Source organism: Ailuropoda melanoleuca, chromosome 6, assembly GCF_002007445.2.
Source record: "Ailuropoda melanoleuca isolate Jingjing chromosome 6, ASM200744v2, whole genome shotgun sequence".
NCBI classification, from domain to species: Eukaryota; Metazoa; Chordata; class Mammalia; order Carnivora; family Ursidae; genus Ailuropoda; species Ailuropoda melanoleuca.
In genome coordinates, this window is record NC_048223.1 from 24,941,660 (window position 1) to 24,968,684 (window position 27,025).

Sequence of the window (27,025 nt, forward strand, 5' to 3'; positions counted from 1 at the left end):
AGACCTATAATAAAACAGGTAACTCCTGAATCCACCATGCATGCTGAAAAGTAGAACATCACCAGAACCAGTAATCTCCTGTGTGCTGCTCCTCCACCATCTGATTCTACCCAGGAAACTACTCTTCTGAGCTTTGTTATCATTCATATTCTTGCTTATCACATATATTTTTGTCCTCAACAATACATTTTCTTGTTTGCTTCTTTTTAAACTTGGTGAAAATAATATCATACTGTATATATTCCTTTAGACTCGCTTTTTTTTATTCAATATGACACTTTTAAGATTAATCCATGTTAATTAGTATGTTTCCACTGTTATGTAGTATTCCTTTGGGTGCATTTATTCCTTTTTCTGTCAGTGGACGTTTGTGTTATTTACAATTTTGCTATTAAAAATAGTGTTTCCATGAACATTCTTGTATATGTCTTCTGGTGCACATGTGTAAAAGTTTCTCTGGGGACAGTACCTAGGAATGCAATTGAAATGTAGCAATAGAGGAGTAAATAGATTAACTAGATAAGTCCATCCACATTCTTATCCAAAGTGATTGAACACTCTTCAGCAATGTATAGTTCTTGTTTTTCCACATCCTCATCAGCACTTGATGGTTTTGTCATGCATTTATCTTTGCCTATACATTGTGCAAAGTAATACTGAACTGTAATTCTAAGTTTCATTTCCCTGATTTTAATGAGACTGGATATTTTTCATATGCCTTATTGGCCATTCTTGTTACTTCTTTCTGGAAATGCCAATTTATGTCTTTTCTAAGGGGTTGCTAGTCTTTTTCTTATTGATTCATAGGAATTTGTATACTCTGGACACTAGAATTTGGTCAATTTTAAATGATCCAAATATCTTTTCTCAGTTTGTGGCTTGTCAGTCTCTTTAGGCAACCTCTAAAACTTCCGACTTTTGCATTGACGTGCTTAATCCATCTACAACAAAGGTTTGTATATTTATTGAAGTAAAAATCCAGTTTCTCTATTTGCCATATACAAAAACTGTTTTCTTAGCCCCATTACTTCTGCCATATATCAGATTCCTGTAAGCGTGTGGAAAAGTTGAGGGATTTCTTTGAGCTTCCAAACACATTTTAGAATCAAGTTGTCAAGTTTCATTTTTTTAAATAACTGTTAGACTTTTGATTGGAATTGCATTGGATCAGACATCTACAGGATGCTGGGTCTCCCTACTCATAAACGTGAAACGTGGTATCTCTCTCCATTTATTTAATTCTCTTTGTATTTCAATAAGTTTTATAATTTCCTCCATTAAAATCTTATATATTTTTATGAAACTTACTCATAGGTTTTTTTGTTATTTTTAGTACTACTATAAAAGCTATTTTAAAAGATAATTTCTAATTTTGTTGGTGTGTTGAAATGCAGTTGACTTTTCATATTGATCTTAAATCTAGCCACTTTGTAAACTTTTATTAAGCTTAATAAATTGTGTATAGATTTTTCTGTGTACATACATACTGCAAATGCTCATTTTTATTTTTTCCATCGCAATCTATATACCTTTTGTTTTTTCCTTCCTGTGTGTTTCATACCTTAATGAATATGATCTTTAGTGCAGTAATGATTAGAAGTAGGTATAGTAGGCATCCTTATCTTATTCCTCAGTTTTAAAGGGTATGCTTTTGATATTTTGTCACTGAATATATTAGTTGCTGTGAGGTTTTTTATAGATGTTCTTTATCAGGTTAAAGAAGTTTCCATCTATTCCAGTTTTGCTAAAAGTTGTTTTTTGGTTTTTGGTGTTTTTATCATGAATGGCTATTATTAAGCCTCTTGAGTGCTTTTCCTGCACCCATTGAGATTATCCATTTTTTTCAACTTTAATCTCTTAGGTAAATTACACTAATAATTTTCTAATAAACTATCCTTGCATTCCCAGAATATATCCCAACTTAGTTAAGATGCATGCTTTTTCTATATACTGCTTAACAATGAAGTTTTTGTAGATATAAACTAATTTCAAAATAAGAAAGAGTAGTAGCTAAATTTTTGTTGACAATAAAATCTTCCCCAAAAAGTTGCCCACTATGCTACAGGGTGTGAGGGGCATTTATGGCTACTAGATGAGGGTATTAGCCTGATGTAGCAAAAAGAACACTGAAAAGCTAAATTATAATCTCATTTTGTTCTCTGTTCACTCGAGAAATTATAATTCAGTTGACTTATGTGGGCCTTATTTTCCTCAGTGAGTTTGTCTGAGCCTCAGGGACAGATGTTTATTACTAGTAGCCGTGTGGCTTCACTTGCTTTCCTATTAATCCGTCATCGTCAAACAAACATGTACTTACTAGGCCCTAAGACAAAGCAAAAATCTATTCTTCAGGGAACTTCTAGGGAGGGACAGAAAGGTAAACACTTCAAAAACTGTTCTAAGGACCCCTGGCTGGCTCAGTTGGTAGAGCATGTGACTCTTGATCTTGGGGTTGTGAGTTCAAGCCCCACATTGAGCATAGATCTCACTTAAAAAAATTTTTAAATTAAAAACATGGTTATAAAATGAAATTATACATCTTGTTTTCTATAGACCACACTACTTATGATACATAGAGGTTGAGGGGGCAGAGATTCTTTGGCTGAAAGGAGAGAAAAGAGGAAGCTTGAGATATGGGATATGATACTTGAGCTGAGTTTTATGGTTGATGAACATTTACTGATCTCCATGAACCTCATTTGTATTCTCAGTTGTTAAGAAAGGAATTGGACTCCTTTTTATTAGCCTTTTTTTTCTCTAGTGGCCCTTCTGTCTTCAAAAATTTGTCTCTTTCACCCTGTGACTATATCATTAAGTAATACCAGCATCTTTTCTTCATAGAGTATTGACGATATTGACAAATGAATCATCATATAGAATTACCCTATTTGTTATGTTTTTGTGGAATTGCTCAATATATTGTTACCATAAATAGAATTTTTTAAATTCCAGGGTTTACATAATCTCTAAGCACATTTCATTTGTATGTCTTATTTCAGTGCTGGACCCAAAGGAGACAACATTTATGAATGGAGGTCAACTATATTGGGACCCCCAGGATCTGTCTATGAAGGAGGGGTGTTCTTTCTTGACATTACCTTTTCACCAGACTATCCGTTTAAACCCCCTAAGGTCAGTATGAAGTATTCATCCATTTTTAGCAATATGTATTGTTGTATATGTATTTACATATACATATTCTTAAATATACATATCTTAGGAATGCATGTCTATTCTGTTAACTTAGACAACTTCCCAGGGCTAATTGTATGTAAAAGGAAACAGAATGTGAAAAATTATAGGCTATTTCCCTACCCCGTCCCCTTACTCATATTTCATTGCTTTTTCTCGTCCTTTCTCAGTGTCTCCTTTCTGTGGTTTATGTTATAATATAACATAAAACAGCACATTATGGGTGGAACTAGGTGAGTGAGAATGGGCCTATGCCAGCACTAGAACCCAGAAAACCAGACATAGCCTGAAGCTGGAGCCAGAGCAAAGCGCAGTTGCCAGACTAATTGAGGAGGGAGCCCCACTAAGGCAAGTCTCAGGGACCAGCTACGGAGTTTTGATGCCTCCACAGTTCAGCTACTCACATGACGTATACATGCACTAGAATGGAAAGTGTGACCTACAAAGACTTAAAAGTGATGCCAAGAACATTTAGTGAAAATGTATTTGTAATAGTTGATTAATATAAATGACTAATGAACCATAGGGGAATTTGCACTTATTTAAGACAAGATTATATACTTCAAGAATTCTTCACGTTCCTTTCTACTGCCTCTAAGTCAGTCATTTGATGAGTTTAAATTTATTCTCCACTTTGGAAAGGGAAAGACCCTAAGAACACTGAGTCTGTGTTGGCCACCAAGAAAAAATTCTTATTTGACCTGACTTTAACCTTGCGTGCAGAGGGAAGTAAAACTTGCTCGAGTTGTAGGTTGGAATGGACAGTTTTAAAAAGCAAAAATAGGACAATAACCTTTACCATGAAATTCTGTAATTCCCCTCCCTCCCTCCCTCTCACTCTCCCTCTTTTTTCTTCCTTCCTTTCCATTGATGCTTGAATATTGTTTTGCTACCAAAGCAAAAGTAATAACTATAATTTTACCAAAGAAGAAACCAAGGCACAGAGAAATTAAGTAACTTTCCCAGCATTACACAGCAAGCAAATAGTAGTGTCTGTATTTGAACCCAGGAAGTCTGACTCCAAAGCCCATATTCCTTTCTACATTACATGATACATTTTATCCAAGCTGACAGAACTGGTAGCACTGGTGACCACCCATACCTGCATTAGGTTGGTTTTCAGTGACAAAGCCATAGTACATCTAATATTTATTTTCTCCTTTTACTGGAATGGAATTTTTTGTCTTTCATTCTACTTGGGACCAGCCCATAAATCACCTGGAGTACTTACTGCACTACTGGTGATGTGAGGACCTATCTCTGACAGCCTCTTCAGTAAAGGAAATACAGAGTGGGGAAAGGGAGGGACAATTCCAATCAGGCAGTTGTGCTGCTTGTGAGTTTGGTATAGGCTGTTCTGTACATCTGAAATATACATCTCAGAAAATGTGGGCTTATCCAAGTTCTGCATGACAGAAATGTGTAGATTAAAGCTAGAAGGGAGAACTAATAGATTAGATAAAATAATTCAGTTTCCAAAAAAGCCTCAGTGGACTGAAAGGATGGTCCTAACAAGATGGAATTTAACACAGCTAAATGCATAGTATTTCAGTGACAAGCAGAAAGAAATCATGATACATGATAGGAGAGACCTTCTTTATTTTCATATAAATAAAATTTGTGGGATTTTGGCTGACTAAAATTCTGTGGGAACTTAAGGTTCCTGAAGCCTTAAGGAGACATTTTTAGAAGTACAATCCTTGGAACTCTAAACCAATTGCACTGTATCTGGAGTGCTTCATTCACTCCTAAGTTCTTCATTTTAAGAACAAAACAAAAAATAAGCTGGGGAGAGAATCATCTACATTCTTGAACTTCTTCTTTGGGTAAAACACTACAGTGGATATCAGTTGTGCCAACTCATTTCTTTTCTAAAACACCGTACTGAGGCTTGGGTGTTCCCTTTCGCAGATGAGAAAACTTAGATGAGGCTTAGAGAGGTTTCCAATAATAGACAACCAAGCATTTACTGATTTCTGATTTCACAGACCATATATTTTCCACTGAATTATACACAGTTAACCTGGAGATGTTCACTAGTAAAAATAGAACATAGGAGGAATGTGATATCTGTCCTCAGATGTTTTAGGAACTGTGGTGTGGGTTAGGATTCAGGCCTTATTTTGGATGGCTGGATGGGACAAAAATAGAAGCAGAAGGGTGTCAGTTACAGGGAAATAGATGTTAATTCTTACGAGGAAAATCTGACCCACAGCTGCATAGTCTGCTTTTGAATAGCTCTACTGAGACAGTGGGCTTCCTTTTACTCAGAGTAAATATTTGCCAATATTTCTGTTAAAAAAAAAAAAAAAAACGGAAAACAGAGTTAGTACCTGTCAAGAATAGTACCAGAAAAAAATAAGTTCCTCCACTGAATGAATTTGATAAACAATCTCTTAGGACAAAGGAAAAATCAAATTTTGGTAACTCAGATCATAATTTAAATGCACATTTATTAGAAACCTATGGGAAGTTTTGAAAGCAAATTACCGCCACCTAATTTATCAGTTTTAGAAACCAGATTTTGTAGGCAGATATGCTAAGTGGGGGAAAGTTTGTGGGTGTCTTGAAAGCTGTTAACTAAAACAAAGGCTTTTTTTGTTAATAGTTTTCAAGTACCCTGTCTGTGCCTTTCTAATTTCCTATTATTCTAAATAGGCTGCATTTGGAGTTGTCCTGGTTTTTTTTCTCTGTTACCCTCATCCTTTTCCATCAACCTTAGCCACGTATTTTGATTAATCAAACATTTCCCAATGCTCTGAAGAATGAACCCCGATAGCAGTAGGTGTTAGAGAGAATGATTGGTGAAACCAGAGGTTCACAAATAAATCTGATTGGCAATCTGTTTGGCTATCTAATGGTTATCAGATATCCATACCATAAAATTAGTCTGTAGCATAATGGGATCCATGAGATAACTTTTCCCAGACTCTTACACTTGGAATCCTTAGTGAGGATTTTAAATGCTCTCATGCTCAGATTAAATAAGTTAGCATATAAACCATTTAGCCATGTTTATATGTTTAAAAACATCAATAAATAGGGACGCCTGGGTGGCGCAGTCGTTGGGCGGCTGCCTTCGGCTTGGGGCGTGATCCTGGCTTTCGGGGATCGAGTCCCGCATCGGGCTCCTCCACTGGGAGCCTGCTTCTTCCTCTCCTACTCCCCCTGCTTGTGTTTCCTCTCTCGCTGGCTGTCTCTATGTCACATAAATAAATAAAATCTTTAAAAAAAAAAAAATCAGTAAAACCTCTATGACTTAAAATGTGAAAAAATAAATAAATACTGTAGTGCTCCAGTATATCGTATAAATGTCAGCGGATTGATTTGGATGTCTCTTCAAGACATAGGAACTTTTTGGAAATAGGCTTTCATTCGTTTGAACATCCCACACTCCACTAGCTAATTTTTCAAAATCAAATGAACTATTCCAATAATTTCTTCCAAAATTCATCTAAATTTTAATAAGGCAAGGAAAACAATTTTTAATTGAGTATGTAATGTTCACTAAATTTAGCATACTAGTTTTAAATAGGTCAAGTACTTGTTACACTTGCAAGTGCCGTATCAGTACAATTCTTAGCACATTGATTTTCTTATATAATCAATACGTTTAGGCCTCTTTTTACTAAATCTACAGGAGTTTTGTTTGTATGACATTGTTAACTGTGTCTAAAGTATCTGATGCCAGGTTTTTAGGTGAATATTTAACCATCAATGATAATATTATTTCTCAGGGAAAATATTCATTTAATGAAACTGTCTAGGAATAACATATGGCCCCCCCCCAAAAAAAAAAAGAAAAGGAAAAAGAATAAATTACTGGTATATCCCCAAGTTTTTTGATAACTGTATTTCTTTCATTATTGACAGATATTTTAGTGTTCTAATTCAGATATCTCTTTATAAAGTAGAAATTGCTTTATATCTTTTGGGGGATTACATATTCTTATTCAAATTACAGATAATTACTCCTGTGCTCAAAACCTACACTTTTTTTATAAGTCTGATACATAAATTACTTTAATGTTTTTAACTCTACAAAATCTACATATTTGTTACAGAATAAAAAGTAATTGGAGATAAGCAAAAGGGAAAATTTTAAATTACCAATAATCCTAACTCCAAAATTAATTATTCATGCCATTTTGTATATCTCTTTTGAGATTTTGTTCTCTGCGTTTAAATATACTATATGCATACACACAAATATATACATAAATATTGGGCCATAGTCCCCCTGGTTTTAGGATTACTTTTTACCTAATATTCTATTTTCACCCAGCACTCTGTATTTTCCAATAAATATATAACTGCATTAGAATTATTGAGGCTCCACAGTATTCCATTATATAAATATACCAAATTCAATTTCCTGTTATTGGACATAAGCTGTTGCCAGTATTTTTGTTATAATCAGTGATGTGATGAACATCCTTTTAATTACATATTTTGTATACTTACATAATTATTTCCTGAGGCTGAATTTGTTGCCATAAAGCTTCTGGATAGATGGGTTTATGCATATTTGTAGAGTTTTATTAAAGGCTGACAAATTGTCCTCCAGAAAAATTTTAGCAGTTGACATCATGGCCATCAACATAGTAATAGTACAGTACTTCCCTTCACTCTGCTCAGCTCTGAGAATTCCTAGTCCTTTTTAATCTTTGCCAACCCAGGAGATGAGAAGTAATATTTCATGGTTGCTTTACTTTATATTTATTTGACTACCAGTGAGATGTGGAAGTTTTCACATATACCATTGTCCCAGTTATTTCTCTTTTTGTGAGTAATATGGAAGTGTTTTTTCTTGAAAGTTACACACCAAATAAAATTAATAAGCATACTTGAAAAAATCAGAAGCAAAATAATAGAATGTTTTATTTCTATATTGTTTTATTTCTGTTATTTTTTTCCTACTAAAAACACTTTGAAAATATTGTGACGCCTTGTGTCTGATATTTTGTGTCTCAGAGATTCTAATGACATACATGCAAGCTAAGTCACATTAGATTACACGTAGATCTTTGTTTTTACAGTAGGAATCATAGAGGTAGCCTATTCATAATTTGGCTTTTTCTATCTCCCCATGGATCTGGATATTTTATAAAAAAAAAATAAGTGGGCATTTTATTTTTTTAAAGATACTTATTTGAGAGAGAGAACACGCACGTGTGTGCACATGAGCCAGGGGGAGGGGCAGAGGGAGAGGGAGAAGTAGACTCCCCACTGAGGAGAGAGCCTGATGTAGGGCTTAATCCCAGGACCCTGGGATCATGACCTGAGCTAAGGCAGACCCTTAACCTACTGAGCCACCTCGGCACCAAAAAGCAGACATTTTAAACAGATTTAAGAGTAAGTAGGTAGGAAAATGAAATTTGTTTGTTATTTTAGTGTTTCAGGCAGCCCATGCACAAGTCAAACATGCTATATGTTCATATCTATTACTGGAAAACATTGTTTTCTTTGGTAATGGCAAGATGATATCTGCCAGTAGGTATTTTCCAAAAAGGAATAATAAAAGTTGTGCCTAAAATGTTTAAAAATTTGCATACATATGTAGAAGTATTTGTGTGAGAAAAGGAAAGCTCTTTAATATTAATATCTAAAAGCTTATTTAATATAGTTTTTCATAACAAATTTTATCAAATATATTTGAAAATAAATCTTAGAGATCACCTCGGAGTGTATTTTATGTTTTATGGTTTTGTTTAATTTTTTTATGAAATCTTACCGTGACTTGCTTACTAATGAAATGTCATTAAATGGGAAAGGTCTTAACTGCTTTCAGACAATGAAATAGGTAATTTAGGTCCATCAGATTTTCAGAATTTTTATTTTATTATCATTAGATTTTAAGCTTTAATTGACAGGTCAAGGCTAATCATGAATACAGTAGCTAATTAGTTATAGTAAGAAGCAGTGATGTTCAGCATTTAAAAGCCAGAGAGAGATCTATAACAAAAGTTCAATAAGGAGATCTACTTTTTATTCAAATTAGGTTATTATTTACTTGTTTTTATGGTGGTTTCTATTTCTGCTGTTCAAAGAAGAAAGTTGATGGCGTATCTCAGTATTTTCATAAAGAGCAATTGTTTACATGTGTAAATGCAACTTCTCACTCATTTGTTCTGGCCTTGGGGGTAGAATACATAGTTGTCCTGGAGTGACATGAACTAACTTGTTTAACCTGAGTTCATTTGTTCATATGAAGCCTGGCTGAGGATTAAGTACTTTCATACCTATTGATTTGCCTTTTTGGTATCTCCAGTTTAACACCCAACAGTCACCTCAAACTTCCTTGGTCCAAAACCAAACTATTGATTGCACAACCCCATCCCACTCCTGCCAAACGAGCTCCTCCAGGCTTCCCCCTCTCAATGAGTGAGAATTCCATTTTTCTAAAGTTAAAAACTTGCAGTCATCCTTAACTTCTCTCACAGCCTAGCCAGACCCAGGTTCACTGACTCAAGATAAATATTCAAAATAAATCTAGAATCTAACCATTTCTCATCATCTCTCTGTAGTAACAAACACTCTGGCCCAAGCCACCATCAGTTGCTCCCTTTCCCCAAATTATTGTGGAAGTATCCTGTCTTGTCTTCCTGCTTCTGCCTTATCCCTTCTGCCGTGTACACCCCTCTACCAAATGGTCCTTTTATAATGTAAGTCATGTATGTCCATTCTTTGCTTAAAGCTTTTCAGCAGTTCCCAACTCACTGAATAAAAAACACATAAAACCCTGTTCACAATATCCTTTTCAAAATCACTGTCACTCTTGACTCAAGTACTCTAAGCATGTTTCTTCCACAGAGCCTTTCATTTGCTCTTCCTTCTGTTTTCATTGTTTTCCTCTACCTAAAATTCTTGTGGCTCACTCCATTTGTCACTTTAGGTATCTGCTCAAATGTTATCTTTTCAGAGAAGCTCTGGGGTGACAACTCCCAACCACCTTCTGCTCCCTGTGAAATTCCCCACCACACCCACCGTACTTAATTTTTCCCCATAGCACTTCTCCCTCCTGGCATTATATATTTCTTTATCTAAGGGTTTATTATGTTTTCTGTTCTTCAGTTAGCATGTAAACTCTGTGAGCACAGAGACTTTGTCCATCTTGATGTCACTCCTAAATTCCTGGCACCTAGAACAGTGCCTGGAGATTTAGTAGGCATTCAGTAAAAAGATGTTGAATTAATTTAATCCATACTAGTTTGCCATAAAGACAGTATTCATTACTACCATCACCCCCATTTGTAGACTAGAAAACTGAGACTCATGGAGGTCAAGTGGTGCATGGTCACATAGAAGGTAGGTAGCAAAACTGGAAACCAAATTCAGTTCTAAACTGAACTTTTCGTACCCCAGTTGTGGAGAAGCTTTAAATTGCTCATGTCCCTGGAAGAAGAAACACTTGTACTTAGATTTTACACTCTGGTATAAGTTAATTATATCAGATCATTCTCTAAACCAGGTTTTTGGGGAGGGAGATGAAATTGATGATACAAGGAGGAAGGAATGTCAGGAGGAGATTTCAAGTGCCTGTCTTTCAGTTTTGGCAAGTATCCTTTTTCCAGAGGCACCTGGCGCTTTTCTCCAGCGTATTCCTACTTCACAGACACTGAAGTATTAATACTGTGTTGAACAGTAAGTAACTGATTTCTGGATTTTGTTAGCCCTAAGCAAAAGAGAAGTTACTTCCTATTTCACAGGTCATTTTCACACTTAATCACTGTCAGAACAGCCTTTTATCCTCAGTGTCATGACTGGGCTACAGTATTACTTGTATCTCATGAGTCAGTAAGTTTTCTTTTTTAGTCTATTCTCCTTTGCGATAAACCATTTTAAAATGCCCTGCTATAATTTAATGTTGTGTGAAATTTCAAAATGAATGTGATGAGTAAAAATAGATCATAACGGTGGCCATTATCTTCCTGCTTTTAAAACAATACACGTTGTATCCATTTGTGTGTCCAACCCCCCCCCAACTATTACCAATTTAAGAATTACTAAGAAGAAGGATTGGATTTTATTTATTTGTTTTCATGGCAAGGAATACCAACTTTATTTGTTCTAAACCAAATTATATATGCCAGTAAACTAAAAGGGAATCAGTCATTTGGCTGACAGGAAGTTCAAATACATCATAATTTATGAGGAGCTTTCTCTCTAGTTTTCTGTAGTCTAATGCAGTCCCAGACTTTGGCGAAAGACCTTTAGTTTATCATTGTTTTCTCTGAAATGTTTATTGCCCAAGACATCTTAATCTATTTGGGTTGGATCAGAGTTTGCCCAATCTCTGATGGAGTTGGTATATAATCAGCCTCTCTGATAATCTACTCACACAGCCCTATCAGAGTCTTGCCATAGAACTGGAGATCTCAAACAAGTATTTTGCAGCGTTCCTTCATACTCTGGAGTTCCTTTCTCTGTGACCTTACTCCATATGGGACTTGGTATTTGTTGATATTACTGTCAGCATAACTGAAAGGAATGGGCAGACCTAAATTCCTTCACAACGGCTGTTTCTCTATTGGGGAGGGGAGTGTCAATGAACAAAGAAGATTGGAGTGAGACATTCAGATATTTGGAAAATGAGGAGCTTTCTTGCTGTCACAGCCAGGGGAAGATGGCAACTCACTTATCAAAGAGAGAGGTGAATTCTCCAAAGAAAGTTTCCCAGATTTAAACAAGTGACACTCTTCCCTCACAAGGGTTTTCTGAAGAGAAAAGTGTCGGGTGGCTTCAAAATGAAATCTTCAGGATCCCAAACATCAAAGGGCAGGGATCCACTATTTCCAGAAAGTAGGGAACATTAGGAGCTCAGAGAAACGCCATGAGTCACAGAAGGTTGAGGGACAATAAGGCAGTGTTAAAGGAATAGTCTTGTGAAGAGGGAAACTTCTGCACAACTGAGCCAGAAGATGCTTCAAATTTGCAATTTTCTTAACCTTGTAGAAAAGAGCCCCTAATGAGAACAGATCAAGACATAGAAAAAACAGCTTGTGTTGATTAAGTGTCTGTAAATTTTAAAACAAATTATTTTCTATCATCCAGTTGAGAAATGAGGTGGGGAAATGGTATTCTACATGTAAGAAAAAATGATAATAATCTCTACTTTATTTAAAAGTATTACTTGTTTGGATAGCTATATCTGATGCTATTTTGTTCCAGGTTGCATAGAACGGGGAGGTCTGAGTTAATTTTTAAGACTACCAGCCAAATATCAACTCCTTTATGGCAAATGATCAAGTTTCCTTGATTTTTTTTCCATAGAGTTGGATCTGGATCTCTTGATAAGATAGCAGCCTCTTAGAGATTTGCTTAAGCAGGTCCAAGGAAAAATTAGGGAGAAAGGAATGTTCTCAATTCCCAGTTGGCCAAGATCGTAGTCAGTATGTAATCATGGCTTGTCACTGAGTTAGGGGAAGATATTATCAACTGGCCTTTGCAAGCATTATGCAGGTCTTCCCCTGTAGAAAATAAGGAGGAGCAAAGTCGTACAAAAGTTAAAGATTATGAATAAACTAGACCTAGCATCAGATAGCTACACTAATTCATAACAGGTGTAACTATTCTAAGCAATCAGATACATTTTTCTTATGATACTAGTATGTTAGCAGAAACTTGCCAAAAAGCACTATAAGTTCTTATTAGTTGCTATTTAAAATGTCTGTGTTAAGGCCAATTTATAAAGCAAAGATTTATTGAGCCCATATGCTTTCTAGGCCTTGATATATAAAGATCAATAAGACAGACCCAGGGACCATGTAGACAAGGAGAACAGGCAGGGACTTATACAATAGTCCAGGCTAGAAAAGAATGGAGACTTGAGCGTCGGGAAAAAGACAAGGAGAATGATATATGAATTCTTTTTTTTTATTTTTATTCAGTAAATATGTGTGTATCATGCACCGACCAGATACTGAATGTATAGAAATGCCTCTTCTTGCAGAGTTTACATTCAAGAAATGATAGAACAAGATTCCTCAATTTCAGCATGATTGATATTTCGGGCAAGATAATTCACTCTTGTGGAGGGATACCCTTTTCAGTGTAGGATGCATAGCAGCATCTCTGGCCTCTACCCACTAGGTGCCAATAATAGGCTTTCTCCCCCACTCTCAACCCCCCAGTTTGTGACAAACAGAAATGTCTCCAGATATTGTCAAATGTCCTCTGGAGGCCCTAGGGAGATCACCTGTGGTTGAGAAGCAGAATTTTTTTTTTATTTGAATATAGTTGACACACAATGTTATGTTAGTTTCAGGTATACAATATAATGATTCAGCTTCTTTATATAGGATGGTAGTATGCTCAACGCAAGTGTAGCTACCATCTGTCACCACACAATGCTCTTACATTCCCTGTGCTGTGCCTTTATTCCCATGGCTTGTTCATTTCATAACTGGAAGACTGTATCTTAATCTCCCCTTCAGCCATCCTGCCTTCCCTCTGCCAACCATCAGTTTGTTTTCCATATCTATAAGTCTGATTCTGCTTTTTGTTTGTTTGTTTAGAGAAGCACTATTTTAGCAGTAGTGTTGGTATCCATTGGTAACTGATTAGAGACATCTATGAGAATTCTCCAGTTTCTACTCTGAGTAACCAAGGCCAGGAGGGGTTGGGGGGACATGCTTCCTATGAGGAACCTATAGGACATTTGGGTGGGAAATGTTCATTAGGCAGCTTTACAGATCTGGAATTCAAGTGAGTGATGTGAACTAAAGATACAGGTTTGGGGATTAAAACTCTAAAATAAATGACCTCACCCACAGAAATATGCAATTTTAAACCAAAACTGAGTTTTTGGAGCTAAAAATTTCCGTAATGGGTTTCCCAAGGGAAAGACTGATAATTGAAAAGATTAAGAAAACGCACGTTTTCTCTTTTTCATTATCTGCTTGGTGTTTGGGGATTGGAGGTTATTTTCCATGCAAGAGTACACAGTAATGCCTCACAAAATATCATATTCTTATTTTAAAAAGACTCATCTGTTAATAAATCATAAAAGCATGAACAATTATACCAAGTCAAATAAATTACTCTTCCCACAAGTGCCTAAGTAAGGCCTAAAATAAATCAAAGTAATTACTCCTGCAAGGGAATGGACTAAATGCCCTTCCTTCTTTAAGCTCTCCTTGAACCTTTTGTTTTAGCTTCAAATTCTACTGACATTTTGGTGGTTATGGAGAGTTGTATATTAGACATCATACTGTATTTTTTAATGCCTAGTATTTTATGCTAACATTATACTATAATTTTCCATTCATTATCTCACTTGATCCTCTGAGAGGTAGGTTTCATTATCAAGGAAACTGAAACTTTTAAGTAATGTGATTAGGATCACATAGCTAATAAGTGCCAGGGTCAGGATTAGAACTCCTAGCCTCCTGATTTCCATTCCAGGTGCCCCAACTCTTTATAGCTGTGGTAGCTAAGCTGTGAAGCAATCTTTGCTAAAAACACAGCAATCTGGTTTATTGCCAACAGCCATACTTTAGATGACCCCTTGCATTCTTTTCTGTAGTTGATGGGAAACATCCATTTTTGCTTTTGTTTTTGTGGAGAATTAGGTTAAATAAGGTTTTTTGTTTGGGCATCTCCAAAATTGTAAACCTATATATGTACGGTATATTATATATTTATATTTCTCTTATACATGGCCGCTAATTTATTTTAAACTCTATCCCTATAGATTTATACACAATAGTTTATACAACAAGGAAATAATACATAAAGCAATATGTTTATTTCAACTTTTTGCACCTATTTTCTTCATTTCCACATTTTTTCTTCCTTTCACACTTTAAAACAACATCTCTTCTATAGTGGTTTGCTTTTAAAACCAACCTTTTTTTTTTATTGAATTATACTTGACATATAGTATTAGTGTCAGGTGTACACCATAGTGATTCAACATTTTATATACATTACAAAATGCTCACCATAAGTGTAGTCACCATCTGTCACCATACAAAGATATTACAGTGTTGACTATATTCTCTGTGCCATATCTTTCATCCCACTGACTTATTTATTTTATAAGTGGAAATTTTTACCTCTTAATCCCCTTTGTGTATTTTGCCTATCTGCCCACTCTCCTCCCCTCTAGCAACCACCAGTTTTTTTTCTGTATTTAAGAGTTCATTCATTCATTTGCTTTGTTTTTAAGATTTTACACATAAGTGAAGTCATAATGACAATTGTCTTTCTCAGTCTAACTTATTTCACTTTACTGTAATAGCCCTGCGTCCATTCATGTTGTTACAAGCGGCAAGATTTAATTCTTTTTAGTGGCTGAGTAATATTCCATTTCACACACACACACCTCTTTATCCATTCATGTGTCGATGGGTTGATTCCGTAACTTGGCTATTATAAATAATGCTGCAGTAAACATAGTGGTGCATTTATCTTTTCAAATTAGCATTTTCATTTTCTTTGGGTAAATACTTAGTAGTGAAATTACTGGATCATATGGTATTTCTATTTTTAATTTTTTGAAAAACCTCCATACTGTTTCCCACAGTGGTTGTATCAGTTTACATTTGCATTAAAAGTGTATGAACTTGAGTTCCCTTTTCTCCACATCCTTGGCAACACATTTTTTGTCTTTTTGATAGAAGCCATTCTTACTGGTGTGATATCTCATTCTGGTTTTGATTTGCATTTCCCTGATGATGAGTGATGTTGAACATCTTTTCATGTGTCTATTAGCCATCTGTATGTCTTCTTTGGAAAAATGTCTATTCAGGTCCTCTGCCCATTTTTTTAATCAGGTTGTTTGTTTTTTTGGTGTTGAGTTGTAGGAGTTCTTTATGTATTTTGGATATTAGCTCTTTATTGGGTATATCATTTGAAAATATCTTCTCCCATTTACTAGGTTGCTTTTTTGTTTTGTTGATGGTTTCCTTCATGTGCGAAAGCTTTTTATTTTGGAGTAGTCCCAGTAGTTTATTTTTGCATTTGTTTCCCTTACTTTAGGAAGCATATCCATAAATATGTTGCTAAGCCTAATGTCCAAGAGATTATTGCCCGTTTTCTTTTAACATTTTTGTGGTTTCAGGTGTCACATTTAGGTCTTTAATCCATTCTGAGTTTATTTTTGTGTATAGTAAAAGAAAGTGGCCTAGTTTCATTCTTTTGTATGTAGCTATCCAGTTTTCCCAACACCATTTATTGAAGAGACTTTCTTTTCCCCATTGTATATTCTGCCTTCTTTGTTGTAGGTTAGTTAACTGTATAAGCATGGGTTTATTTCTGGGCTTTCTGTCTTCTTCCATTGATAATATGTGTCTGTTTTTGTGCCAGTACTGTAACATTTTGATTAGTATACCTTTGTAATATTTCTTAAGATCTGGGATTGTGGTACCTCCAGCTTTGTTCTTTATTCTCAAGATTGCCTTTGCTGTTCAGGGTCTTTTGTGGTTCCACACAAATTTTAGAATTTTTTTCTAGTCTGTAAAAAATACTGTTGGTATTTTTTGATAGGGACTGCATTGAATTTGTAGATTGCTTTGGGCAGTACGGACATTTTAACAGTATTCTTTTCAACACACAGTCATGATATATCTTTTCCATTTGTTTGTGTCATCTTCAGTTTCTTTTATCATGTCTTACAGTTTTCAGAGTACAGGTTTTTCACCTTCTTGGTAAAATTTATTCTTAGGTATTTTATTTTTTTGATGCGATTATAAATGGAATTGTTTTCTTAATATCTCTTTCTGCTACTTTGTTATTAGTGTATAGAAATGCAACAGATTTCTCTATATTAATTTTGTATTTTACTGAATTCATTTATCAGTTCTAATAGTTTTCTGCTGGTGTCCTTAGGGTTTTCTATATATAGTATATGTCATGCTAGTGACAGTTTTACTTCCTTAACAATACGAATGCCTTTTATTTCTTCTTTTGTGTCTGATTGCTGTGATTAGGACTTACATATGTTGAATAAAAGTGGTAAGAGTGAACATCCTTGTCTCGTTCCTAATCTTAGAGCCTTAATAAAGCTTTTTACCATTGAGTATAATGTTAGTTCTGGGTTTGTCATATATGACCTTTATTATGTTGAGATATGTTCCCGCTATACTCATTTTATTGAAAGTTGTTATGATGAATGGATGTTGAATTTTGTCAGATACTTTTTCTACATCTAGTGAGATGACCATGTGATTTTTATCCTTCATTTTGTTAATGTGGTATATCACATTGATTGATTTGTGGATGTTGAACAGTCCTTACATCCCTGGAATAAATCCCACTTAACCATGGTGAATGATCCTTTTAAGGTATTGTTGAATTTGGTTTGCTAATATTTTGTTGAGGATTTTTGTGTCTGTGTTCATCAGAGATATTGGTCTGTAATTTTTTTTTTGTACTGTCTTTATCTGGTGTTGGTATCAAAATAATGCTGGCTTCATAGGATGAATTTGGAAACATTCCTTCATCTTCTGTTTTTTGGAATAGTTTGTGAAGGATGGGTATTAACTTTTTATTAAGTATTTGGTAAAATTCACCTGTGAGGCCATATGGTCCTGGACTTCTGTTTGTTGGGAGTTTTTTTATTACCAGTTCAATTTTGGTATTAGTTATCAGTCTGTCCAGATTTTCTATTTCTTCCTGATTTAGTCTTAGAAGATTGCATATTTCTAGGAATTTATGCATTTCTTCTAATTCATCCAGTTTGTTGCTGTGTAATTTTTTGTAGAGTCTTTTATAGTTCTTTGTATTTCTGTGGTGTTGGTGATAACTTCTCTTTTATTTCTGGCTTTATTTGAGTTCTCTCTCTTTTTTTCCTTGATTAATCTGGCTAAAGGGTTATTAATTTATCTTTTCAGAGAACTAGCTCTTAGCTTCATTGATCTTATCTATTGTTTTTTTAGTCTATTTCATTTATCTCTGATTTGATCTTTATTTTTTCCTTCTACTAACTTTGAGCTTTGTTCTTCTTTAACAAATTCCTTTGCATTTAAGGTTAGATTGTTTAATTGAGATTTTTCTTGTTTCTTGAGGTAGGCCTGTATCACTCTAAACTTCCCTCTTCAGACTATTTATTTTTAAAGATTTTATTTATTTATTTGAGAGAGAACGCATGAGTTGGGGAGAGGGGCAGAAGGAGAGGGAGAAGCAGACTCCCCACTGTGCAAGGAGACTGATGCAGGGCTCGATCCCAGGACCCTGAGATCATGACCTGAGCCAAAGCCAGAAATTTAGCCTAACTGAGCCATCCAGGCAGCCCCAGACTATTTTATTTTTAAATAGTTTTAAGTAGGTGATATATAAATACACACAGTAAAAAATTCAAACAGCACAAAAGGTATACAGTAAAATTAAGTCTTCCTTCTTGTTGCCTGGCATTTTAATTCACCTCCAAAGACATTCTTTTTTCTACAATTGCTCTTTTCACTTATCATCTTCAAGATTGTCCTGTATTTGTATATGTAGATCAGCTTCATTATAACTATATAATATTTTATTGGATGAATATAACATAATCATTGAACCAGGTTTCCAACAATGGATGTATAGGTTATTTCCAATCTTTTGCCATCATAAACAGTGCTTCACTGAGTATATTTGTACATACTGTCTTTGTGAATTTGTGTAATGGGTAATTTCCTAGAATTGGATTGCTAGGAAAAAAGGCTATATGCCTTTTCGGTTTTAATAGTTTTTTTCCCAAACCTTCTCTGTTTTCAAAGAAGTTGTACCAAGTTATACTCCCAACTTATATGCACCTGCCTTTTCCCTACTTCCTCACCAGTGCTGTGTGGCACACCAAATATTTGACCTTTAACAATCTGATAGGAAATATTGTTTAATTATTTGCATTTGTCTCATTATGAGTAAGAATAACATCTTTTCATGTGTCTGAAGGTTAGCCTTTTTCTTATTAAAAAGAAACTTTATAGAAACCTATGTTCTTTATACTTTCGAACCATGTAACTTTTGGTAACACTAAACTCTCAGGAATTTAGCACTTATGCCTATAGATAGAGGAAGTTTAACAGTCTCCAACATTGCCTTAATTTTGCACTGTCAATGATTGCCCACTTAAAATCTTTAGTGGCTTCCCGTTGTACCTAGAATAAAATCCAAACTTCAATGGCCTCCAAGGCCCTCGTGGTCTCTCCACCAGCCTCACCACAATGCAGCTCTCCTTGGTCTCCTTTTCATCCTCAGGACCTTAGGATTTTTCGATCCCTTTGCCTGAGACATGTTTGATCCATTTCTTCATGTGGCCAACACCTCATTCTTTAGGCCTCATCTTTAGTATCTTCTAGTGGGAGGTGCGTTTTTTGACCTTATATAGATAGTTCCACATTGGTTATTTTCTATCACATCAGATAATTTCTTTCCTGAAACTTTTCAAAGTCTGACGTTTTTACCTATTTGTTGGTTGGTTTATTTTCTACCTACCCACATTAGACTCTAAGCTCTATGAGAGCAAAGATCTTGTAGTACCTGACAAATAGTAGGTTTGATGAAGCAAGTGAATATTCATTTATCTTGTCATATCTTTAACACTTCTGAAGTCTTGTTTCTTCTTTGTTGGTTTGTAGTATTGAAAAGTTGTTCAAAATGAGCGAGAGAGAGAGAGAGAGAGAGAATGTGTGTGTGCGCGTGTATGTGCGTGCATGTTCTCATTCTCTCCCACAGAATTAGATATACCTGGAGGGTAGGGTCATCCTTTTCTCTTTTTTTAAGGTATATTTATTTTTTAGAGAGAGAGAGTGAGCAGGGAGGGGCAGGGGAAGAGGGAGAGAGAATCTCAACAGACTCCCCCAGGGAGCCTGATGTGGGCCTTGTCTGATGACCCTGAGATCATGACCCGAGCCAAAACCAAGAGTTGGATGCTCAACTGACTGTGCCATCCAGGTGCCCCTAGGGTTGTTCTTTTTTGTGAAGATGTTTATTATAAGGGCATTTAGTAGACCCAGTAGAAAGTAATACATTTTTGTTAAAACAGTGAGTGGCAATACAGTTTATCTTAAAATGCTTAAAATTAAGTGCTGCATATATTGACATGAAATTTAATGGCAAGAAATGAGTTTGTGTTAAAGAAAAAACTTGAGTTTTTATTTTCATCTTGTTTGAAATAGTATATTCTTGATTTTGTAAAGTATCGAGGCTATGTTTTATGTAGACCATCTGTTGACACAAATTATAAGCAAATAATTTGCATCTTTAAATATAGGTTCAAATAATGCTAAGTACATGGGCCAATTTTTACAAAACAAGAAAATACTATAATCCAGGAACTAAGTACCTTTTCCTATAGATAACTACTTTCAGTAACATAGTATGAACATATTCACTTTTCTTTTTTTTTTTTTTTTAAGATTTTATTTATTTATTCAACAGAGACAGAGACAGCCAGCAAGAGAGGGAACACAAGCAGGGGGAGTGGGAGAGGAAGAAGCAGGCCCACAGCAGAAGAGCCTGATGTGGGGCTCGATCCCATAACGCCGGGATCACGCCCTGAGCCGAAGGCAGACGCTTAACCGCTGTGCCACCCAGGCGCCCCCATATTCACTTTTCTGTGCCATTTTTAGAGCATCAGAATGTGAAGTCACATCATGGAAGCCAATTCAATGTATGCGCTTGTTTTCCCAAGGCATACTTAGGCAAAGAAAGTATGTAAACTCTGTCTTTGCTGCCACTTTGTCACACTGCACAACTATCACTTCTTAAGCTGTATTTAAACACAGGATTCTTGGGGGGAAAGTTCGTGTGTAATAGAACGGATAAATTGTGGTGTATTCATACAATGGAATATTATATATTAGCAAAATTAAAAAGAATAATGAGCGATACATATGATCTCACAAACATGATGTTAAAGAAGACACAAAAGAGCATGTACTGTATGATTCCATTTGTATAAGTCACAATACAGAAAAAACTATTATATAGAAGTAGAAGTCAGAATAGTGGTTCCATTTGGGAGGATGGCTGTGACTGGGAGGAAACAGAAATGAGATTTCTGGGGTTCTGGCAATATTCTGTATCTTGTTCTAGATGGTTGTTATTTGAGCTTGTTGACTTTTTAAAAACTCATCAAACTGCGCAGTGATGATCTATGTACTTTTCTTTGTATATATTTCATTTTTCTAATAGTTTCCGTTCAAAAAGCACTGTATTGCTACCTTTAGGCTAGGTCTTCTCCAACTTGGGAAAATTATATGCTTTGAGCCTAAATGTAGGTGGGGTTTTTTTCCTGATAAATTTGTATTATTTCTTTTAACATACGGTTTGACCTGTTTAGATCTTTTTATTCTTAGTTTCTGACTCCTGTGTAAACTATCCAGGTTTTTGTCACCTGCCGCTTGGATAAGCATGTCTTTTATGTCTTCCATTTAAGTCATTGATAAAATGTTGAAAAAGACAGGACTAATCCACACATTATCCCAGAGAAGAGCTTTTTTGTGCCTCCTTAATTTACTTGGTCTTACACCAAAATCTGCTAAAATCTGCTTATTGAGCTTATTGTGCATCTACCAGACTGAGTTCTCTATCATCCAGCCTGGAATTCTCCCTCTTGCCCACAAGGAGACACTCAAATTGAGGTTTTTCCATAGCGCAGTTTGCTTTTGGACCCTACTTTTTACAATCTCATTGGTCATAAATAATACTTCCCCACATACATAAAAGTCGAATTTATAACTGCCAGGCTGCTGTGTTTATTTTAGCGCTGGGCCAGTGCCATTGACAGTAATAAAGGAAGAAGACTTCCAAGAGTTTTGATCGTGTATATGCCTGAGCAGAATAGGAAGAAGTTGTTAATGGGGGTAAACAAAGAATGATATGTTCACCTCAGAGATGCAATTGGTTGGCACAGCACCAGCATTCAAAGAGAATCTGCATATGACCCTCAATTTATGCCTTGACTTCCTAAGTTTTTTGAATGACTTTTAAAAGACCTCATCATAAACCGTGCTGGAGTTCAAATTATGTCTGCTTTATTCCCTTAATCTGTAATTTAATAGCCATGTTGAAAAGGAAATGGAGTTGTCCATAGCACAGTTTGGTTTTGGTATATCCACGCTTAATCCCATTGATCACCACCACAACATTATCTAAGTACTAACAAATCATCTGTTTAATAATTCTTTCTAGAGGTTTGTTAAAAATTCTGTCATTCTCCTTGTTAACAAAAGAAATAAAATTTGATATAATTGAATAGAGTTGAAGACTTTGTCTTCACTCTGCCATCTGTTACAGTTCACTTTTATCTACTCCAAGGAGTGATTCACTTTCTTAATTTGCTACATGTTTGCTTGGATAAGCCTTATTTTCTTTAGTTGTTTTTTTGTTTCGTTTTGGTGGTGGTGGTTTTTTGCTTTGTATGTCTAAATCCATGAATTGGTTTTAATGGTAGGATTTTATGACAATTAAAAGATAAAGATGAGAAATAGTAAGCACCCTGGGATAAAAGAGACACCCCCCCCCCAAAAAAAAAAGGGCGAGACCAAGCCCTGGCCTTCATGGAGCTTACAAACCAGTACAGGGGACAGACATACCAATAACTGTACTAAGGATAACAATAGAGTGGGAACACTGGAGAAAGAGCACTTGAAGGATGGTAGCAGTACCCCTCAGAGAAAAGAAACTGTATTTCTGACAAAAAGAATAGCATACACAGAGGACTGCAAGTATGTGACATTTTCAGGGCAGTGTGGTCTATGGAGAACCAGGATAGACAGATGTGCCACCTTAAGGGATCTATCCTGCAGGAAAAAGACAATTGAATGTGTTTGCATGCTAGACAGATTACCCCTGAAGCGATATGGTGCATGGTGGTGGGAGGAGAGACCAAAGAGAAATAGTGTTGTGAAAGAGGCAGTTGTGATAATTTCATCTAGTTGATGAATGCCTAGAGTAGTGACAAGGAGAATGAAGAGATAGAGAAATTGAGGAGGTAGTGTCTACTGATACATTTCTCTCATGTCCATGCTCCACATTTCTTGCAGGATGCATTAATATCACTGTATTTTTTCTGAAGATCTGAGCTTTTGTGCACAATCATTGCTATGCAGCTGAAAGTATATGAAGTCAATAATTGCAGGTCAGTATGTCATGACATAGCAAGAATTTTTGATGTAGACACATTTGAAGTTGTCTATCTTCTTCTTGGTGAACAATTCAGGGACGGGAAAAAAAAAAAAGAGATAGTCATCGAACCTTCCTTACCCCAGTCCTTCAGAATTCAGTCTGTACCTACCTCTTCTCAGATACTTCCCGGGGTTTTTCCCAACCAGGCATGATCTGTTCTGATCTGAACCCTAGAGCCTTGTGTCCTCTCATGTGACAGTTCTTTGTAGTTATCTGTATGATTCTTTTCTCTCTCTGCTAGATGGTCAGGACCTAACTTGTAAATCTTAGCTTCCTTTCCCACCCATTAGCCCCATGCTCCTCAATTCCACACAGTGCTTTGAAGGTGGTAGTCAACAGATATCTGCTGAATAAATGAGAAATTTATCCCTCGTGTTCTTTGTTCTAAACCAAAACCTTTTTTTATAATTGGCAGCAAACATTCCTCAGAACCAGACAGTATTTATACTTTTGTATCTTCCCTAGAACCTAACATAGAACTATTTAGACTAGCATCAATAAATACCTTCTTGGTTTATTATTTTAGAATTGGTTATTTTGAAATTCTTGACAGGATAAATAAGAAAGGAATAAAATTCATGACATATTCATTATTGCATCTTCTCAGAAAAAGATTCTCACCTACTAGGTTGTATTTACTTGTATAAATGCTGACAAGTGAGTTGAGTTATATTTGAGCAAGTATTGGGGGCCTAGAAGAGGGAAGAGGACTGGTAGCTATCTAAAATAGCTGACTAACCAATACCAAAAACCACTATCTAGTCATGTCAAGCATATTCCTAAGATTAAACATCCCAAAATTTCCAAATTGAATTAAAATTTAAATACAAATCAAACTTAAAAATCAGTTAATTTATTCAGAGAAAACTTTTCTTTTTCCACACTTACTCCTACTTCCTATTTGGGGGTTGAGGAGAAGACACAAGCATTTGATAGCTGAAAGCTTTTTGTAGAAAGTTACTGTTTATTCAGTCACTCATTAAATATATATCCAGGCCCTATTAGATGTGTGACAGTGCTGGGTATCATGGAGATTGCAAAGAATCTCCCACATGTCTTGCCCTCAGATTCCCTTCATTCTAGGTATGAAGAAAGAAATATATATACACACAAAAGGGTAAGCTTAAATGTAAAGAAGTTTAGAAAAAGGATTGAGTACTATGATTGGAAATGGCAGGGGAACTATCCATGAAAGATGGATAGCATTTCCATAGGTAAAAGAAAATGTCAAGTTATCAAGATAGAGGATGGCAGAACTTTGAAGTGCGGAAAAAACAAGCTTGTTCTACCAACCATGTCCTAAGCTTAGTAATCTATTACATATATGGAACTTGAATTTAGAGAAATATCACATTTAGAGCAATGTACTTGGGTATCATTTGAAACTTTGAAAACAGGAAAAATCTCAGCATTAACAGTTAGTGAATCTGTTCACTGTAGGTTTGAATTTTTTTTTAAGATTTTATTTATTTATTAGAAAAAGAGAGAGAGCACAAGCAGGGGGAGGGCCAAAGGGAGAGGGACAAGCAGACTCCCCACAGAGGGGGTAGCCCAGAGCAGGGAGCCCCCACGCAGGACTCATCCCAGGACCCCAAGATCATGACCCGAGCCGAAGGCAGACGCTTAGCCATCTGAGCCATCCAAGCGCCCCCATGAGGTGTAAGTTTAAGAAGGAATGCAATGTAAATTAAAGCCAAAACCATACTTTTTCATTTAAAAAGATGTCTATAAACATTTTCTGAAAGAGGGGGGAAAAAAAGGAACGCTACGTAGGGGCACCTGAGTGGCTCATTCGGTTGAGTGTCCAGCTCCTAATTTCAGCTCTGGTGTGATCTTGGGGTCATGAGATGGAGCCTGTGTGGGGCTTCATGCTCAGGAGGGGGCGTCTGCTTGAAGATTCTCTCCCTCTCCCTGTGTGTCCCCATGCCCCCCTTGCGCACACGCGCTCTCCCTCTCCCTCTCTTTTTTTTTTTTTTTTAAGATTTTATTTCTTCATTTGACAGAGAGAGACAGCCAGCGAGAGAAGGGAACACAAGCAGGGGGAGTGGGAGAGGAAGAAGCAGGCTCATAGCAGAGGAGCCTGATGTGGGGCTCGATCCCACAACGCCGGAATCACGCCCTGAGCCGAAGGCAGACGCTTAATCGCTGTGCCACCCAGGCTCCCCTCCCTCTCTTTCTAAAATAAATAAAATGTTTTTCAAAGGGGGGATGCTATGTAACAGCCCTATTACAGCTTCCTAAATAGCCCTTTCATCATGGCACTCCCATGATCAAAAACTACAGAGTAACAGACGACTTCTTATTGTATCATTCACCATCTACTCCTTCATTCTGTCCGTCAGACTTCAACCTTATTTTACTTTTTTACATAAGCTACCTGGTTAGCTATCCATTAATAGTGTACAGAGTCATGAGTATCAGATCAGTTCTTTACATCTGTTCTCCACAGATATCTAAAGATTATTCACTAGGATATTCTAAATGCTGAGATTTAAATTATTCAAAGATAAATAAATCTGACAATTTTCAAGTCATGTTAAAATATTATTTGTTTACTTTTTTTTAACTGACTTGGTTTTTCTTGCCTTCAGTAGTCTCAAAAATGACAGGTCATTTAAAATAAGAACAATGATAATAATAGTGAATATTGTTGAACATTTCTTCTCTTTGCTTAACACTTTACATGAATTCTCATTTTACCAGAACTTGATCTGAAAAAGCTATTAAATCCCTACAACATTAGCTTTTCTGTGTGAAGTCAAACTGTTGAGATCTAAAAATCATATAAATTTCTTTATTCTCTTCCTGTTTCCTTTCCTGTTTTCAGAAAACTCTGTGGGACGATGGGGTGTGTGTGTGTGTGTGTGTGTGTGTGTGTGTGTGTGTGTTTATTTTGTTTCCTTCCTCCTTATAACTTCTTTATTTACTGTTGAAATTGCCTCAGCTATGCACATTTGAATTCCTCTGAACTTGTGTCTCAGTTTCTTTATCCATAAATGAGGAAAATAATAGTACCTACCTCACAGGGTGATTGTGAAGATTAAGTTATGTAATAAATGCAGATCACTTAGAACAGTGCTTAGCACATAAACATTGCATAATTGTTAGCCATTTCTAATTTTTATTTTTTTGGATACAGTGTTCAATGATATACATGTCGTATTTTTTTAATTTCATGATATAAACAGAGAAACCAGTACCTTTCCCTCTCTAGCATACATACATGCAAAGTTTGGAAACTTTTGAACACTGCCATTTTCAAAGAATGTCTCTTCTGTGTGTAATATAGCACTCACTGAGAGAGTGGGCATTCAGCCAACTCTGTAATTGCTGTTAATTTACTGTATCATTAACAGAATTAGTCATTGTTTCATTTTCAACTGTGTTAAAATATAGTTTATTTCAACACTGTTGTGGGCTATATGAAAAATCAAATTGCCATTTCCAGCAAGTTACGATGAATACTTTGTATTGTGTTGTATGTATATTGAATTATTAATCTCTTAAATAAATAACTGCCACTTCATATGTCTACAAACATAAAATGTAGTACCTCTTTCCCAAAGCATAAAGGAAGCCTGTGTATTATTTCCATTTTATATTTAGGAAATCTGTAAATATGCTACATTTTATATAATTGCCTTGGGTAGTGTGAGACCTGTAAAAAATGTGAACAAAATTAAAAGGAGGGCATTCTCCTTATGTTTATGTTTATGTC

General features: G+C 35.7%; 1 protein-coding gene across 2 annotated transcripts in view; it reads left to right on the plus strand.

Moving 5' to 3' along the window:
* Window positions 1-27,025, plus strand: part of UBE2E2 (ubiquitin conjugating enzyme E2 E2) — a 377,176-nt gene that overhangs the window by 288,940 nt on the left and 61,211 nt on the right. For both annotated transcript variants that reach the window (XM_034662067.1, XM_011229536.2), the window contains one exon: window positions 3,000-3,132. In XM_034662067.1, the coding sequence (XP_034517958.1) occupies window positions 3,000-3,132 (133 nt within the window). The remainder of the gene's footprint in view (window positions 1-2,999; window positions 3,133-27,025) is intronic.